The 19,757-nt window shown below is 39.0% G+C and overlaps 1 protein-coding gene and 1 long non-coding RNA gene across 2 annotated transcripts in view; one reads left to right on the forward strand and one right to left on the reverse strand.

The window, feature by feature from the left end:
- INTS6 (integrator complex subunit 6) overlaps positions 1-15,481 on the reverse strand; it is a 92,832-nt gene extending 77,351 nt beyond the window's left edge. Inside the window, exons 1-3 of the mRNA XM_036080900.2 lie at positions 14,839-15,481; positions 14,378-14,455; positions 13,405-13,554 (exon numbers count right to left, since the gene is read on the reverse strand). Coding sequence (XP_035936793.2) covers positions 13,405-13,554; positions 14,378-14,455; positions 14,839-14,949 — 339 coding nt within the window. The 5' untranslated portion in view covers positions 14,950-15,481. The remainder of the gene's footprint in view (positions 1-13,404; positions 13,555-14,377; positions 14,456-14,838) is intronic.
- Positions 14,776-19,757, forward strand: part of LOC118528476 (uncharacterized) — a 32,440-nt gene continuing 27,458 nt past the window's right edge. Inside the window, exon 1 of the long non-coding RNA XR_004913684.2 lies at positions 14,776-14,877. This is a non-coding gene — a long non-coding RNA (uncharacterized LOC118528476). The remainder of the gene's footprint in view (positions 14,878-19,757) is intronic.

Here is a 19,757-nt window from a genome sequence, read left to right on the forward strand (position 1 = left end):
GAATTCACACCCAAAGATTTCTTAGTCATAATACTGATAATAAACACAATTACAACTATATACAACTGAGAAGCTTTTAATACATACTTCATAATACAAGTGAACTGGTATAAATTACATTTTGTTCAGTATTGCTCAACTTCAGACAACTGCATACCACAACCAGAATTTTTTCAGTATCTGCTTATTATCTGTACTAATATTTATATACTTATTATTTTTCCTTAAGTCAGTTCCATTTTTTTATTTTTGCCTCAAACTATAGCAATAAGATCTATGAAATCATAGTTTTGATGTGCTAATTATATCTTCTATTCAATAATTATCATTAATATGATTTAGCTTTTTTTAAAAGGTAGGGAGGTTCATTACAGGGATGAATACACAGCTGGTTAAACATTCCAAACAAAATATAATAATTATTTAAGTCAACAAAGGCCTGACAGGCTTACATTTAAATCAATATTCCAAGGCCAGAATTATAATTTTATGTTTGTTTTAGAATTCATTAAGATTATTACGTAAAATGCATAAATGAGTCTTTTGATGAAAAAAGTCTAAAATATTCATCTTAGGAAATTAGTGCTTGTAAAATAGTATCATTGGATACATAGGAAAGATCTCTGAAAGATACATAACAAACTGATTAACCATGGCTACCTCTGAAGAACGGAAGCAACTGTATAACTTTCTTTAATACTTGAACTTTTTAACCATGTGCATTTATTACATATTCAAAACAAGTACTCTTCTTCAAAATTAAAATGTGCTTAGTAACCAAAAATAAAACCTTAAAAATCTGCTACTATATAAAAACCTACCATTTTAGAATATATTAAGGTCTAGAACTATAGAAAAACATGTTAAAATTCCACATTAAAAGATATATATTTTTAGTTTCAAGTAATTCCATTATACAATTGTGTACCGATACAGTTCCTTTATCTAACCATGTAATTCCTTATGTTAAAAATATTAACAGCATTAAAAACAGATGGAGTAAGACTTAGGCAAAAGTGGGGGGGGGGGGGCGTCTGGGTGGCTCAGTCGTTAAGTGTCTGCCATCGGCTCAGGTCATGATCCCAGGGTCCTTGGATCGAGCCCCGCATCAGGCTCCCTGCATCGGGGTCCCTGATCCAGGGAAAGTCTGCTTCTCCCTCCCCCACTCCCCCTGCTTGTGTTCCCTCTCTCGCTGTGTCTCTCTCTGTCAAATAAATAAAATCTTAAAAAAAAAAAAAGTAGAAGGGAATTCCATATATTTATTTTAATAAAATGACTAAGGAGCAATATCCTGGAATTTGATTTAAATAATAAACCGAACAGTTACCATGTAAGAAATATTGTGAGAACTGAAGAATAGCGTGACTTTATGAATATAATTAATGTTAAGGAAACTCAGTAACATAAAGGGCTAAGAATTACTGCATCAAAAATAATATAAATTCAGTATATTTGAAATATTATTTAATAATTTCACAGAATTTGAGTTTTACATTTGAACAGGAGTCTAAAGTTTGAATAAGAGTATCCTAACAAATAAATAATTGGTTTTGGCAATATTTTAAAAAGTAATAGCAGTAGTGTTTATACTGGCATAAACAGAGTAATGAGGATATATCAGAAATATAATCTTAAGAAATACTAACATTCAGAATAAAGAACCCAACATACCCAGAGGAAATGGACTGGGTAATGACAATTTGGGGAAAAATTATTCCAGCAAAGCATGTAATAGTAAACATGTTGCAAACAAGGCAGAAAAAGTAAAAAATGAAAGCCAGGATGAAAACATATTTTCAAAGACAGATGAAGTTATATAACAATAATACTGAAAATTAATTTGACCTCATTAAACACACAGATCTACCTATACCATTTAGACTAATCATCTCCTTGGGGTGTTGATTACCACCAAACCTACAGATTTGGTCTGGTTAAATCATATCTTTAACCATTAGGGCTACTTCCTTCTAAACATCTACATATATGGTCTCAAAAGAATCATTCACACACACAATAGCCCTCCTACAAACCAGATGGACTTCAACCATAGTGTTCTACATAAGTACCTTCACAACTACAACTGAAAATGAAGAGGAACAGCCTAATAAATGTTTCATGTCAGCAAAGTTAGCAATAAAGCATTAAATTTAATAAAGGAAAAAAATTCGTGATAAGCACTTGGAAAAACTGACAGTCTATTTTTTCCCATGTGCTATAGCTGAAGGCCAACTTGAAAATAATTTAATTGGATAAATCATAATTCAAGATTAGTTTTAAGGGGTCCTGCTTTGTAAAATACATGATTTTTCATTTGCTAGGAAAGGTAACCCAATTTCAGAAGTTTTTTTAGAAGGAAACATTAAAATTTCTCCAAATCCATTACACAGGTATTTGTACTTGAGTAAAACAGTTTCTAGAAATCCATTCTTCCTAGACTGTGACAAACATTTATTGATGCTTGTGCTAAGTCCCTTCCCAAGTGTTTACAACAGGTTTTAAATTTTCAAAATAAATGACATTTTTAGGAAACAAAAAACTAACCCCATAATATTTGGGCTTCCTGCCAAAAAGTTTTTTATAAGCCCTTCTAACTATACATACAAATCCACCAAGGTTTTATCTGAATAATGAATCTCATAAAAAAGCAGATGTCATATATGGATGACTGGACAGTTGTTACATATTTTTGATAACTGCTATAAGCTCACTAAAATGGAAGCTCTAAGAATAACTCTTTTTTTATTACATTAAAGATTTACATTGAGTATAATGTTATTTGGGATTAGACATTGTCCATACTGGATTAACAATAAAATTTATATACAAAGACCTTTTACTCTTTCTATTACCTGATTTAGGCCCAATTTTCTGGATGCAATCTCTTGATTTTTCTTTCTAACTTACTGCTTTGAGAAACGGATTGACAACTAAAACTGTACAACAAAAATTCAAAATTTTACATTAGTTGTTACCTGCCGAAGTATATGTATGGCCAGGAACTATCACAACTCAGGCATTATCAGAGGCCACAAAGACATCGTTTTGGATAATCCAAAAGTACCGTATAGCCTATCGTCGGCTTGCAGATGGAGCCTTTGTAACAACACTCACTGGGGTTTGCAGCCTAACCTCTCACAGAACACTGCATACTCAAACATCTTCAATTCCTGTGATTAAAAATAATCTATTGGTTTTTTATAATAATATAATAATTTATTTCAGAGTAATTGCTGGGATACTTCTGGCGTTCAAACTCCAAAATAACCAGAAGACTTTGTTGATGTTTCCTAATATCTAACTAGGTTCACTAGCTTTAAGACAAAGGGAAAGTTTTCCTTTAACATGCCAGCAACAACGCTGCCATTTACTAGTTACAAAGTGCATTACTAATAGCTAACACTACAATTTCTTCTTCTCACATACTCAAAACTGTTTTCATTTCTATAGTAGTTTTTTACATGATATAATCCTTCCAAGGACCTTTACCATGAGTCCCTCAGCTTATCTAGGCAAAACTAATGGGTAGAAAATGTTAAAATGTCATACCCTTTTAAGGCACAGATTAATAAAGCAAGAGTGTGTAGGGACTAGAATAAGTCTTGATAAGATATCACTAGACTGATATAAATTTGTCCTACGGTTACAACTAATCCTCTTAATTATAAGATTCTTAAGTTAAACTATTTTTTTATGTGCAACTATCTCTCACTATACCAATAATCGAATTTCAAATTGCATATGCTCTAAAAAAGAACTATTATCACATAAAAATAATCCTTTCTAGGCTTTTCCTGTTTTTCCCACATAAACCTACATTACAAATAATAAATCGAATCATATATTTCACATTTGACCTTTCTTCTGCACAAGAACATCCTCCTCCAACCTCTATCCCAACCATCACCAACTTAAACTCTAAAATATACAAAGCCCTAGAAATGCACTCATCTAAATTTCCTCAAAGATTAAAACCTTCTTGCTTTGAAAATTAGAACTTGTCTGGTTTATTAAATCATTCATGTTACCAAACTGGTTTTGGACAAGAAACAGAGATTTGGGGGGGCCCTGGGTGGTGCAGTTGGTTAAGCGTCCAACTCTTGGTTTCAGCTCAGGTCCTGATCTCAGGGTCATGATACTGAGCCCCACATCAGCTTGGAGTCTGCTGGAGAGACTCTCCCTCTCTCTCTCTCTGCCCCTCCTGCTCATGCGCTCCCTCCAAATAAATAAATCTTTAAAAAGAAAGAAAGAAAAAGAGATTTTGGAGAAAAGGCTTTTTAAAACCAAGGGAAAATATTTTTGGAGCCATCTATGGAGCTCAATTCAAAGTCAAAACCATTATGTTTCTTAAGGCACAAAATTTTACTTTCGTTAGAACTACTCAATAGCTAATTCTAACTTCTTATACTGCATATATGTTGGGTTGCAGAACTTTTCCCAAAGGTTTCAGATTAGAAAGCTTTTATCCAGTTAAGTGTTTAACATAACATTGGGATGACAATAATCATCATCATCTGAGTTTCTACCATGAGCCAAACAGACATTTTGCTAGATGATTAACAAATATTTCTGGTTCTTATAAAAATTCTCAAGATTGCTATTATCACCATTTTGTGGGTAAGAAATCTGAAGCTCAGGGAAGTTAAGCGGACTTGTCAATACAACCTAAGCTAGGGCGCCTGAATGGCTCAGTTGGTTAAGCGACCGCCTCTGGCTCAGGTCATGATCCTGGAGTCCTAGATCGAGTCCCGCATCAGGCTCCCTGCTCAGCAGGGAGTCTGCTTCTCCCTCTGACCCTCCACCCCCCCTCATGTTCTCTCTCTCATTCTCTCTCAAATAAATAAATAAAATCTTAAAAAAAAAAAAAAAATACAACCTAAGCTAGTAAGTAGCAGGACCAGGCACAGCCAGTTCTAATGAAGTGGTTCTTTCCATATCACCACACTGCCTGTCCTGAAAATAGCTAGATAAAATACTCTTATGTGCCCACAATTCCAATTTTTGAAATTCACAAAAATGGTAATAGGTGTTATAATAAATTATGTTGTGTATCACTTAATCTTCACCATAATCCTGCAGCATAGATCCTTTCATCTCATTTTCCTAATGGCAAAACTGAAGCAGAGAGGTTACATGGAACTCATGGGTAGAGTGGGAACTGATAGAACCAAACCATTTTCTGAATCTTGAAACACAAGGCTTAGAGGTTTTCAAAATTATCTTACATCAAAGGAAACATGATGGTTAACTAATTACAAATCTTACAAACTAGATAAAAAATTATATTGTAACGCTCATACTAGCTGGCATACTACACTGGAAAAGCCAACTAATCAACTGACTAGGTTAATAACTCTGTATGAACCCACTATATCAGAAACTTAATAAACTATGAAATACAAAATTAAGAAGTATCATTAAATATATACATATATTAGTATTTAGGCCTTAAAATAACAGTGGTGTAAAATCTTGTCAACTATCCCCCACATTCATATTCTTACTTTTTTCCAAAGAAGAGAGTGGGAAGAAAATCCAACTGCATGTAACAGTATTTCCATACAGTGTTACAAGGCTAAACATAACACACTGACAAAATGAAACTCCTGGTTTTCACAGAGGAATTGAAAGAAAGCATATTCCATTAAAGAAATACAAACATACCCCCAAAAGGGATTCAGATCTACTGGTTATACTTTCAAATAAAATTTGTTCTTGGGGCGCCTGGGTGGCTCAGTCATTAGGCGTCTGCCTTCAGCTCAGGTCATGATCCCAGGGTCCTGGGATCGAGCCCCGCATCGGGCTCCCTGCTCGGTGGAGAGTCTGCTTCTCCCTCTCCCACCCCCTCTGCTTGTGTTCCCTCTCTCACTGTGACTGTCTCTGTCAATAAATGGAATCTTTAAAAAAAAAAAAAAAAAATTTGTTCTTAAGTAACATATAAGTTACTAATAAAATCTGCATCATAATTGTTCCATAACCAATTTCAATCTTTTAAAATACTTCATAAGTGTGAAGAAACAAAGCCTTTACTTTCTGGCCTTTACTTTATGTATAAAATGAGCCTGGGGCGCCTGGGTGGCTCAGTCGTTAAGCGTCTGCCTTCGGCTTGGGTCATGATCCCAGGGTCCTGGGATCAAACCCCGCGTCGGGCTCTCCGCTGGGCGGAAAGCCTGCTTCCCCCTCTCCCACTCCCCCTGCTTGTGTTCCCTCTCTCGCTGTGTTTCTCTCTGTCAAATAAATAAATAAAATCTTTAAAAAAATAAAAAAATAAAATGAGCCTTTATTTTCTTTATGTAAAAAATGAGGAAGATGGAGTAAACTTCTAGCATGACTTTCAATTCTAAAGTCCCATAAAATAATAGTCACAATAAAATACATATAAAGGTCTAATGAAAACTTCTGTCAGTAGATGCAAAAGTTCAATTTTGTTCTCAAGAGTGTATATAAAAATTCACTAAGCTTCACATTTAGATTTGTGTATCTAAGTTATACCTCAATAAAAAGGCTGGGGGAAGAAGAATCAGGGAATAAAGACAAACTAAAACAGAAATAAAAAAAACTTCAGTATTTTGTTTATGGTCTGGGGACCATGCTTAAATTAAGAAAAGTAATAATAAGGCTAAACAAAATATATAAGGACAATACTTTTTTAAAATGAAAGAAAACAGGTTTGGTATATGTGAGCACTGATCAACCAAACAAAAAAAAAAGGCCACCAAGATGATTTTACATAGATTAAAAACTTGAGTAAAGGGTTGTATTAGTTAAAAATAATTTTAAAATATTTAAGAAATTTCAAGTTATAAAATATTGTACAATCTCTTTGGAGAAATCCATGACATGAACATGGCTAAATAATCCTTTCACTAATTCTAACCACAAATGACCTTAAATCAACTTAAAATACTTGAATAAATGAAATTCTTTCATCCAAATATTACATTTGTTCCTGGCCTTTTAATTTCCAGCTGTACATAATTTAATATATAATTATTAACATTCTCTTGCATGAAGGGAAAATAAAATTCTCTTTGAAGAAGCAAAACCTATTATTTTTTGCCTTTCATACTTATTACTTCTTTTCAATAATTTGTAATTAAGAATGCAATAATGTCCCTTGGATATTTTCTCATTTTCTTTTGAAAGATCATGACAGAGTAGTTTTTTGATACTTTAGAAAACAGAGACTTAGGTTATAAAATTATGAAGAAAAATGATAGCAAGTGTTGTCAAAGAAAATAAAATCTGGGTCTTAAAATTTTTCATTTAAACTACCACCTTTAAAACTAATGCTCAATAGGAAATAAATCATATCCACTTTTACGCTACTTTGAGCTCAAATCTTCTTATTAAAATATCCCTTGATACACCCAACAGATGTGCTCCTCAAAGGTCTCTTGCAAACAAACTTGTGTAAATCTCATCTTAAACACACTAGGGGGAGCTCCCCATTTGAAAGAATCCTAAAACATGTGCTTTTTGTCCTGTGTGAAGGTTCCTTCTCTAACTTGTATTCCTGCAAAAAAATGACTTTGACTTATCTGAATCTTACATCTAGTTTTCATTTAATGCATTTTTAAAAAACACCATCCCTATACTTCGTCATATTTACCGATTGCCATTAAGACAACTCTAGCCAAGTTACGGCATTTACTTTTCACACTGCTTCCTCAGGAAGCAATACAAAGCCCAAGGGAAAAAAATATACACTTAATATGCTGTAAGATTTCAAAGCATGTAATAAAAATCCACTTTAAAAATCTCTAAATTCTTACAATTTCACATTTAAAGCTGAAAAATAATGAACTAGAGGTAAATAAACTAATCTATTGAGGGGAAAAAGTATGCTTTGTGTCTCCTGGGCATGTCACAATTTTGAAAGTATATTTTAATATACCATCCCATTTAAACCTCCAATCAATTCTAGAATAAGAGGACAATGGCTTCATTATTAGGAATCTGGAATATGAAGAAGCAGAGGCACAGGGTGCTCAAGTGACTATCCAATGTTACATAGTAACTTAATATCAAGGTCAGGACTGGGATTTCAATTTTCACATTTCTGGCTATTGCACTTCTTTTACACAGTTAAATACAGATGGAGAAAAAACTTTTAAGCAAGTTTGACTGTAAAGTCCTCTATCTGCCAATAAGAATTATTGGCCAATAAAAATTATTGAATATAATTTTAAGAGGTTTATAAGTTCAAGGGACTAGCCAAGGCCTTTCAATGGGGAAAGGACAGTCTCTTCAACAAATGGTGTTAGGAATACTAGATGTTCATAGACAAAAGAATGAAGTTGGACCCTTACCATACACCACATATAAAAATTAATTCAAAATGGATTAAAGACTTAAACGCAAGACCTAAACTAAAACTCCTAAAAGAAAATAGAGGGGGAAGAAAGCTTCAGAGACATTGGGTTTGGCAATTTCTTGCATATGACACCAAAAGCACAGGCAACAAAAAAAATAAAACTGGACTACATCAATAATTAAAACTCCTGTCATCAAAGTACACAATCAAGAGTGAAAAAACCCATGAAATGGGAGAAAAATTTGCAAATCACATATCTGGTAAGGGGTTAATATCCAAAATACTTAAAAGAACTCCTACAATTCAATAACAAAAACCAAATAACTCAATTAAAAAATGAGCAAAAGACTTAAACAGACATTTCTCCAAAGCCAATATACAAATGGCCAACCAGCATATGAATGGATGCTCAATATAATTAGGCAAATGCAAATAAACCAGTGAGCTATCACCTCACACCTATTATGATGGCCAAAATCAGAAAAACAGAAAACAGCATTGACAAGGATCTAGAGAAATTGGAATTCTTGTTCACTGTTAGTGGGAATATAAAACACTGCAACCACTATGGAAAATAGGAATTTTTCAAAAATTTAAAAATAAAATTACAGGATCCAGCAATTCCACTTCAGGGTATATATTCAAAAGAATTGAAAGCAGGATCTCAAAGAGACATTTGCACACCATGTTCATAGCAGCATTATTCATTCACAATAACCAAGAGGTGGAAGCAACCCAAGTGTCCATTATGGATGAATGGATATGCAAAATGTGGTATACACATAGAATAGAATAGAATATTATTCAGCCTTAAAAAGGAATGAAATCCTGGCATAAGCTAACACAGGAATGAATGGTGAGGACATTTATGTTAAGTGAAATAAGCCAATCACAAAAACAAACACTGTATGATTCTACTTATGTGAGGTATCTCTAAAGTACTCAAATTTGTAGAGATATAAAATAGAATGGTGGTTGCCAGGAGCTGGGGAGAGGAAAAAAAGGAGTTATGCTTAACAGGTTCAAGTTGCAGATATGAAAAAGTTCTGGAGACTGTGAATGTGAATATACTTAATACTACCAAATTGTACACTTAAAAATGGCTAAGATGGGGGTCACCTGGCTGGCTCAGTTGGAAGATCATGCAACTCTTAATCTCTCTGGGTTGTGAGTTTGAGCCCCACCTTGGGTGTAGAGATTACTTAAAAAAATAATTAAAAAAAAAAAAACACAAAGGGTTAAGGTGGTCAATTTGATATTATGTATTCTTTAGCACCATTTAAAAATTAGAAAAAGTTCAGGGCCTTAAAAAATTTACAAAATACCATTTACCATTGTTTCCAGTTAATACTCAGCACAGTAGTATGTCCAAGTATTATAATCTACTTTCTTCTGACAACATGTCTGTAGCTCAATAAATATAAAACTACTGTTAATACATTTGTTAATAACCTAAGGGAAACAAAAAACCCAAACAGGAATCAAGTTTTCAGTACTTTACCTACCAACATTAAAAGAAAGCCTGGGGGCGTCTGGGTGGCTCAGTTGGTTAAGCGACTGCCTTTGGGTCAGGTCATGATCCTGGAGTCCTGGGCTCCCTGCTCAGTGGGGAGTCTGCTTCTCCCTCTGACCCTCCCCCTTTTCATGTGCTCTCTCTCATTCTCTCTCTCTCAAATAAATAAAATCTTTAAGAAATAAAAGAAAAAAAATAAAGCCTGTATTTTGTAGAGTACTAAATAGATACTGCTTGCATAAAAGGAACAAAGTAGCATTATTAAAGCTCTACCTGAATTTGCTAAATTCACAAACACTTCTTTATACTGAAGAATAAAGTTGGTTAAAATTATTCTCCCTAAGATTCATTCAACTTGATCTTGTCTTAAAAGCCACTGTTTTTTTTTTGTTTTGTTTTTTTTTAAAGATTTTATTTATTTATTTCACAGAGAGATAGAGGGAGAGAACAAGCAGGCAGAGAGGCAGGCAGAGGGAGAGGGAGAAGCAGGCTCCCCGGCGAGCAGGGAGCCCGATGCGGGGCTCGATCCCAGGACCCTGGGATCATGACCTGAGCCGAAGGCAGCCGCTTAACCAACTGAGCCACCCAGGCGCCCCAAAAGCCACTGTTTTTTAATGAGGTTAAAACTTGGCATTGAAAATCCTTAAAAAATTAAACACATATTGTATCTCCTTTTAGGAACTGCTCAAGGATTGTCTTCATCAAGGGCTCAGGGTAGTAGGTTAGGAACCGTTCTAAGTCCTTTCAATTCTTTTGAATATATACCCTGGAGTGGCTCTCAAAAGATCAGCATTATTCGAAACCCTGATGAACACATGTGAAAAATACATGTGTCACATTCTGCTGCAATGATACGCAATTTAATGAGGTGTTGCTATAATTTCTAAGGAAAAGATTGACTAGAAGCTACACAATTGTTCCATGATTGTAGAAATATCAGCAAATGGTACTGATTATCAAAATTAAATATCTAGAAGGATTTCTATACACAAGGGCAAGGAAGTTTTTACTGGGATGTCCAAAGTGCTTGAAGAAAACGTTCACCAAGAGTCATTTTTTCTCAGCTACTTTCACCTTACGGCCGTCCTGCAAATTCTGTTAGTATCCTAATTACTAATACCTCAAAGAGGTTTTATTTTTAGTTATACTAACTAAATTAACACATGCAATATAGACATTAAAAATACTCTTGGGATTAGTTATGGAAAATCACATATGTTTATGTATGTTCAGGGAGTAGGTGTGGGGGTATCTGAATAAATATATATGTACCCACATTTAGATATTTAAGAAAATTATTTGGAAACTTACATAAATGTTTTTAGATGCTCTATAAAAACAATACCCTCTGTCCCTTTCATCTAGCTCACCTTATCTCATTTCCTTCAGTAATAAGATTATAATACAAGTATTTAGTACTGTGGGCTCTACATATCCTTGCATAGAATGTGAAAGGGAAGTTACTATGTAAAAACACTGAGGTTACAGAATAAAGGTATTGCACAGAAAAGAGGCAAACACAAAGTACTCTTAGAAAGAAAACACATGAGCTATATTTAGTATTAAATATTTCAGACATCCAAAATTCTTGATAATCTATCCTTTTTTGAGTAAGAAACATTTAATATTTAAGTCAGCAAGATAAAGTCTTAAGAAAAATACCTGTGGGAAGATGTTTTCTTCTAATTAAACACCTTACTCAATCATTTTCATTTGAAAATTGTGGCTTCCTCAATTATTTTAATGCTAGTGTCATTTTTATGTGCCAATTCAGGACATAAGCACTAGTATTACTCCATGCATCCTTAGTTATTCATCAAATAAACTGAGAAGCATTTATCCCTCCCCCTTCTTGAATTAATAAAACCTAACATGCAAAAACAGCCTAATCCCCAGGCTCTTCTCTTGGTCAAAGTGATAACAGCACAGCAGGACCACCTTCAACCTCAAATATTTTGTAAGCTTTACAGACAAAAACTTAACTGGGAAAAGGAAAATACAGGTTTAAATTACAAATGTCCTCAGCCTCTCCATGAAAATCAGCTTTTCTAAGGAAGCATCCTAAGAAATATTTTTAATAGGTGGTAAGAGGTAAATGCCTTGCCCACTCATAAAATGTGATGCAGGGAAACAGGAAATTAATAGTTCTTCTATACACTGACAACCTGACAACCAAATAAGAATAACCAAATAATAGAAAGTTTCAAATTTGTCTTTGAACTCAAAAATACTTAGATCAAAACGTTAACCAATAAGCCTGTATAGCACTACATATAACAAAGGAATATAAAAGGAAAATAAATCCATTTTATAGGAACAAACTGAAAAGTTCATGGCAAACCTACCTAAATTACAAATGTTGCAAAATAAAACAGAGAAGAAAAACAAAGATTTATGTGGTAAGAAAATATATATTTACTGAATTAAGCAATGGAGGTACAATTCAGTAGAAATAGAACAAAGTGAATCTGAACTGCACGTACTTTAAATGCCATGGGATTTATATTCAACCTCCAAAAATGTTTAGGTGCTGAATAGTTAGCACTAAGTAAAACATAAACATTTCTAAAACAAGTGAACAATTCTGCTTCTTCCTATATAATACAACCAAAAGTTGTAGTCACAGGAAGAATTTCCCTGAAATTTGTCAAACTCATGAAAATTGTGGCTCATGGAGCTTGGGAAAAGCACAAAATGTATTCCTAAATGTATCCTTGTGGCAATAATGTTTCTGCACTCACTACAACCTAAACATTGAACTTGGGTTTAACATTCCTTTGTTATGTGTAACATTACACATTTATCAGTATCTTTTATTTTCCTGGCCAGCAATCTCAAAAGTTGTAATGGACTACCTTGCATTATTTCATAGTGAACCATAATGGAGTGGGGGCGGTGGGGGAACAGAGAGAATAAAGAGAATTCTTTTCCAAAAGTCTGGAGTCCAAAAATAATAACCACCTCTGGACCTGCGATTTAATTCAGAAATGAATTCAGAATTCTTTCTGCATAGATGCTTATTGTAGATGCTTCAACTGCTGAGAAATCTTAATGTACTCAGTTATTTGCACTCCAGTGAAAATCTTACCTTTCAGAATAGCTATAAAATATGGTTAAAATAAACCCTGATAAAACAAACAGAAAAATTTCTTCTGACGTTTTTAGTAATATAGAAATGATGACCACTAATCAACTAGTGTCTGTAAGTCACTGCAGTAGTTGCACAACTGCCTGTGGGTAGAGTATCACAGAAACTGAGTGTGGTGAAGCAGGATGTTTTCCCCTTTTAGAACGTGAGTGAACTTCAAGGGATTAACACCAAATTCATGTCAATTCTATAGCACAAAATTCAGACCCATAATTCTGAATACAAATACATTTTAAGGAGAAAAAAAATGAGGGCTTTAAAACCATATACGTAAGGTCAGTTTCACTTTTGTATTATGTGCATATACTGTACTTTAATCTGAAATGTTTCATACTTGTATTTCATGTTATATAGGTTTTGGACTTGACTGTGTTTTTTCCACAGAAAGAAAAATCAACTGTTTTTCCACCTTAATATTCAACCTACCTGCCCATAGTTGTCTATGCCAGTTACTAATCTATTTAAATTTAATAAATCAAAAGCTGTCCTTAAGGATTGGCCAAGAGTCGTAAGTCCTTCAGCCTGAAGGTTTTTCAGTTCATTCATAAACGTTGCATGGTTTTCTTTCCATCCGGCCTGAAAAGAAAAATGTAAGAGTTTTTTTTTCATCCTTTAAAGCCATGTACACACAGACAGCCGTTACAATCTGCCGTTCACCAAGGAGCTGCTTCACTTTACAGTATGGTTTGGTTAAGGTGTTAATACCGTAGTATCACTGCCGAGGAAAACTCTCTTCAAAGGTGGCCAAGAAAAAAACCTGCTTGCTTACAGCTATTGGTGGCTAACAGCCTTAATACTTTCTAACTTCCCTGGGAAATTTACTTCCTAACCTACTACCCAAAATTTGGGCATGCAAAGGTACTAGTGGAAAGCAGAAGTGAGCAGGACTTCTGAAGTTAACCTAGAGCTGGCCCGCTGGCCCGCGGCCCTGGGAGGAAAAATCCGAGCACCTAGCCCCGCAGCCCCCGCAGCCGGCTCGCTCGCCACCCCGGGCAAGAGCGGCGAGCCCCGGGCCGAGTCCCCTTTAATGCAAACCCGGGCTCGGCGCGGCCGGGCCCGGCTGTCACTCGGGCTAACTTGAATAAATATCCCCCACAGTTCATTGCTGCCGCTCACGCCGCGGAGGGGAAATGTCGGCCATGTTGATCGCAGCGCCCGCCGCCGCCGCCGCCGCCACCGCCGGGCCGGGCTGGGGAGGGGACGGCGGTGGCCCAGCGACTCCGCGCCGCGCCAGGACGCTCCGGAGCGGGGGAGGGGGTGGGAGCCCGCAGGGGAAAAGACCTCAGCGCCTGGAGCACAGCGGGTGGGGGAGGGGAGCATAATGAAGGGTGAATGGGGGGGCGGGGAGGGCGAGCGAGGAAGGAACAGGGAAGGGAAGGGGGAGGGCGAGAGCTGTTACCTTGATAGCATAGGGCGGCTCTTCGAAAGTGACCAGCATATACCTGTCTCCTCTGCTGGCAGGGTCCCGGGCACGGAGCTGCGGGAGAACGGGTGGGGGACGGGAGGAGGAACAGGGCGGACGAGAGGAAAGCACAGAGGCGAGGTTACCAGGCGAAGGGGCGCCCAGCGGCCCCGCCGTTCCCCCCCCCCACAGTACCGCACACGCAGCGGCCACCCCTCCACACTGCCCCCCACACACAGATCGGCCCCCACACACCGCCCGGGCCCGGGCCGAGCCCGGCTTGCAGCGCCCGCCCGCTCGCCCGCGCGGTGGGGGAGGGGGACCCCGAGCCCGGCAGCTCCCGCAGTCAGGTCCCCGACACCTCCGCCTCGCCGCCCCCGGCCGCCCTCCCCCCCCCCACCCCTGCCGCCCGCGGGCCGCCGGGCCCCGGTCTCCGCCCGGGCTCGGTCAGTCGGTACCTTCATGAAGGTCTCTACCGCGCCTTTGGCCGTGTCCAGGTAGGTGGTGCCCAGATGGCTGCGCTGGTTCATAGAGGCAGACGTGTCTATCAGGAACAGTAAGATGGGCATAGTGCTGGCCGGGGACACCGGGGCCCGAGGTGGTGGAGAAAGAGGAGATGGTAGAGGTGGAGGCGCCGGTGGCGGCGGCAGCGACCGCCGCTACGCGGGGCGGGGGAGCGCGGCCCCCGGGAGGAAAACACCGTCTGGGTCTTTCCTTCGGCTGCGGGGAGTTTCTCCCCCGATAGTTGAGAGGAAACTCCCCAGACCCAGTCCTCCCCGTCGTACCCCCGCCTCCGCCTCCTCCTGCCTGCCTGCCCGCTGGGGCGGGCGCCCGGCCGTCTGTCTGTCGGTCGGTCGGTCCGTCCCCCCCTCCTCGGGGGTCCCGTCCCCACTCCCGGCCCCTGTGTGTGTCCCAGCGGGAGACGGGCCTGGCTCCCCACCCCACCCCCGGTGCAGGGAGTGGGGACCTGGGAGCTGGCGGAGAGGGGAGTGGGCTGAGGGGAGATTGGCCCTGGGGCTGTTGGGAGAAGTTTCAGGGACTCCCTCCGCACCCCGGCGGTGTCACCACTTTCTCAGCCCCTCTCGCTACTGAAGCGCTTTTCTCTCTCACACTCCGGTTTTAACTCGGGCAGGGTCTGCAGAGGCTCCGCCCCCTGACACGTCCTCGAGCCACGTGACGCACCGCCCCGCTGTTCTATTGGCTAAGCCCAAGCTTCTTATTAGCATATTCAAACAGCTCAGGGGCGGGGGAAGCTTGTAGGCCGGCTCCGGGAACAGTTATTGAGCACGCGCGGAGGCGGGGAGTCGGGTGCGCGCGCGAGCGAGCGCCAGGGACGAGCAGGCGGGCCAGCAGACGCGGAGGCGGGCTCCGGGAAGGGGCGGGGACGCACCGCGGAAAGACCGCGGGGTGGGGGCGGGGGACGCGGCGGCGCGCGCAAGAGCGGCCGCGACTGTGAGTCTGCGCGTCAGTGCCGCTGGCCTCTCCTTGCCTTTTGGAGGTGATAGGGGTCGGGGGGAAAGGAAATGGAGCCTGGCCTGAGATCCCCTTGCGAGTTCGCTTTATCGAACCCCCTCCCCGGTGGGCAAGTGAGGAGGGGATGAGTAAAGTAATCAGATACCCGATCAGAAGGGGTCAGGCCCCGCGCTCTTCCTCCCGCGGAGAGCTCCGGCGCTGCGGTCGCCGGAGGAGGTTCCTTGGGCCTGGGAGGGCCTGCCCCACGGCGGGCGGGCCCGGGGCTGGGGGGAGGGGAAGTGAGAGGTTGTTTGTGACCGGGGACTAATCTCCGCCAGTCCCACCGCTCCGGGTGAGGAGTGGGGACGAGGGTTCAGCTTCGCCCGCAGTCTCCCTCGGCCTTGGGGAGCGACCTAGGGTGAGGGCTGGACCCGGAGCAGACCAGGAGTTCTCCTGGTGGAGGACCCAACAAAAAGAGAACTAACCCTCTATTTTCCTAACTTAGCCCTAAAAGGGCATGAGGGAAGACTCAAATATCGATAAACAGTTTGTTGCCCTTTTTATTCTCAGGGAAAAATAACCGATCCTATCCAAAGAAATACCTCTCTCAAGCCATGTTTTTTCTTAGGGCCCAAGAATGTCAATTTCAGAGCTAAAAGTGACCTTAGAAAACTGAGAACACTTAACTCGTTTTTATATGGAAAAACTGATTGCAGCTTGCCCAGGTGACACACACAGTGGGTTCCCCATAAACCCTGCCAGTGCTCTTTCCTTTCACTACATGCTGTCTCTAAGACTGGTTCCAAATACAGTATGAGGGAGGACGTTCTTGGTTAAAAGAACCCCTGTCACCATGCCCGAAGTAATGAATCCTCTCCTAAATGTCCGAGGAAAACTGTTCACTCAAATATACTAGTTGAAAAACTGAAGACAGTACCTGAACTACAAATTGTGTTCGAGACATAGAACCCTTATAAAGACTATGGAGATCTCTATAGGGCCTCTCCTGCTAGCATTGCATTTTGATTTATTTTTTTTATACTGAAATTCTTAATTATTTGCTGCCTGATAATTTAATGAAATTGTTCCTACTAAGCTTAACACAAAAGAGACATGTTTTATGGCACTTTTTTAAAAATCTTGAGTTTACATTGCATAACTTGGACTTTTCCTAATACTTAGGACAACCTCTGAACTTCTTGTTAATTTATAGTGGGGCTATTTCAGTAATAAACTGTTCTGTGAGTATGTACCATAGAAGAGTGACATATTTTTAAGAGATTTGGACTACAAAATAAGATGGAATACAGGTCTTATATCCAATGTTGCTGAGGATTGGTGGAGTTAAAAAACGATTAAAATGTGTGCCCTGCCTTCAAAGAGCTTATGGTTTTTCTAGAAGAATATTACATATATATTATCAGCTACTACAAGGCAGAGAGTGATTAGATACTAAATAATTCAGAAAAGAGAAAAATGTATTACCCTTGGGTGATGAACATTCTCCAGGGACAGTATATTCATGTTCCTTAAAGCTGTGTTTCTCAAACTGAGATCCTAGATCTGGAGATTAGATCAGAGTTCTTTGATACTTGAAAATTTGTGTTATCATCTTAATGACAATATACAAATTGTTTTACCAGTTATAAAGACAAAATTTTTCTTCCAAAGTTATAATTTGCAACTGAAAGATTTTCATGGAATTGGTCTTCAGTTTTCTGTATCTGTGCTTTTCAAACTGGTCCACAGACCCCTGCCTATCCAAACATGTATTCTCTAGAATGACAAGAATTTCCTTTGCATTACTCAGGTTTGAGAAACACTGCTTCAAAGGATTGGTAGGATTTGGATATGTGAGTAAAGGAAGAGGAAGCTGCTGGTGAAAAAGTCCTTTTAAGACATTGAAAATATAGTGAAGAAAGGAGGTTAGCACAGCATTGCCAATGGCTTCCTGGGGAACAGTGAAGTTCAGCTAGGCTGGAGCACTAGGAATGTGAAGAATAGAGTAAGATCCAGAAAGGTAGGTCAGATCTAGACAGGAGAGGGCCTTTATTCCAGACTACGGATTTTTTTCCCATATAATTACTAAGTACAAAGCAGTGTTTGAAGGGAATCAAACTCGACTACTAAAGTAGAGGACCATGCATTAATAATGACCTTCCCTGTTACAGTTATTTGAAATTTCCAATAGAGACATCATGGCTCTTCCCTGACTCAATGGAGTTGGCAGATTGTCATAAGTGGAGGTGCATGGTAGAGACAGGGTTAGATGCAAAAATCAGGGGAGCCAAGTCCAGTGAGCCAACCTGGAGCATATAACCAGAACCTGTGCTTATTATGGCACCTGAGATTGAAGGCCAGGTTTCCAGTTTAGAAGCCCAGAAGTGCTCCAAGGCATGGCCCTGAGGCAGAACAGGAAAGAAATCAGGACATAAAAAGGCAGCAAATCAAGAGGCAATCAGAAACCAGGAAGCATTGACGAGTGGTCCCTAGACAAAATTGTGAAATAGGCCAAGTTTATTCTTAGTGACTCTGGGTGACAATGAAGCTCTTGGTTGATGATGGCTTAAAGCAGTAGTGGAGATGCACATCAGCATTGCCCGCAGAGTTGAAAAATAATAAGTGTACCAAATCCTCATACCCAGAGGAAAGGGATTCAGTAGAATTGGGATGGGCCTTGGTCATCTCATTTTTTAAAAAGCTCTTCAGGTGAATCTTATAAATAAGAGTGATTAAGAACTATATGCTTCAAGCATAAAAATAATGTATATGTCTACATCTAGTAGTAATAACTTTAAAAATTCACATACCCTTAGAGATACTACATTTCTTAAAAGAACTTCTAAAATAAATCTGCAAACTAAAGCGGAAAAAAACTATAAATGTGACACCGTATAGGTAACTGGATTTGTATCATATGCTTATTTAAATTGCTTGAATTCAACCATTTTTGACGAAAACTAAAAAGAGAAAACTAAATAGTGTCAGAGATTTCCACTGTTCCCTTCAGTGAGTTTAGGCCTCAAAATAAGCATGAAATGGGAAATATGAATCTCTTCTTCACTCAATCTCTGTGATTCTAGAAAGATTCTGGTTATAGGCAGGCTTATTTTTCTGAAACATGGCCCCTAAATGCAAGCCAACTATTTCATCAGACTCAACTGAAAAAACAGTGAGCTCTTGCAATGCTAGAGGGAAAATGAGTTGAAGTAGTGTGTGCTAAACCCTGTGCTGTTGCAGTCTAGGGGATTAGGGAAGATTTCCCTGGGAGGACATTGGTCAGAAGAGGTATGTGGGAGAAAATTTGCTCTTTGTTGCTGTTTTTAAAGGAGCTCTGCCTAAATGCTATGGCTCCCATCTAAAAGGGAATGCATAAATTATATGAAAGCCTCTGAAGGAGTGGTGACTCTGGCTTAAACAATAGCCTAAATTGTGGAAATGGGACTATTTTAACAATTAAGAACTGATGAATTAGATTCATTTGTAGGAGCCAACCAGAGCCCTTTAAATTATTTTAAACCAATTAAGCAGGATAACACGGTTTAAAAATAATTATGTGCCAAGGACTTGGCTTATGGTATCTAGATGTGCCATCTGAACAGAGTAATCAGATGAACCCAATGTTCCTCATATGTAACCTAACAAAAGTTTTTTTTGGCTGTCTTACTATTTCCTCAGCTCTCTGCTTTACTCTGAGATCACAGTAGCCAATGATGTTGACAGGTTGAGAACATTAAAAAAAAAAAGACTAAGCATAAAAATTTAGATATGAAATTATGCAGCAGAATGTATTTGGATATAACATATATAAAGAGATTGAATTTTGGTCATCCTATTATATGATACCAATCCTCAGAAAAAAATGCTACCAAGGGAGTACTATTAAAAGGATATTAGACCTCTCTCCAACAAGCATTATTTCACA

The sequence above is a fragment of the Halichoerus grypus genome, chromosome 4, assembly GCF_964656455.1.
Source record: "Halichoerus grypus chromosome 4, mHalGry1.hap1.1, whole genome shotgun sequence".
NCBI classification, from domain to species: domain Eukaryota; kingdom Metazoa; phylum Chordata; class Mammalia; order Carnivora; family Phocidae; genus Halichoerus; species Halichoerus grypus.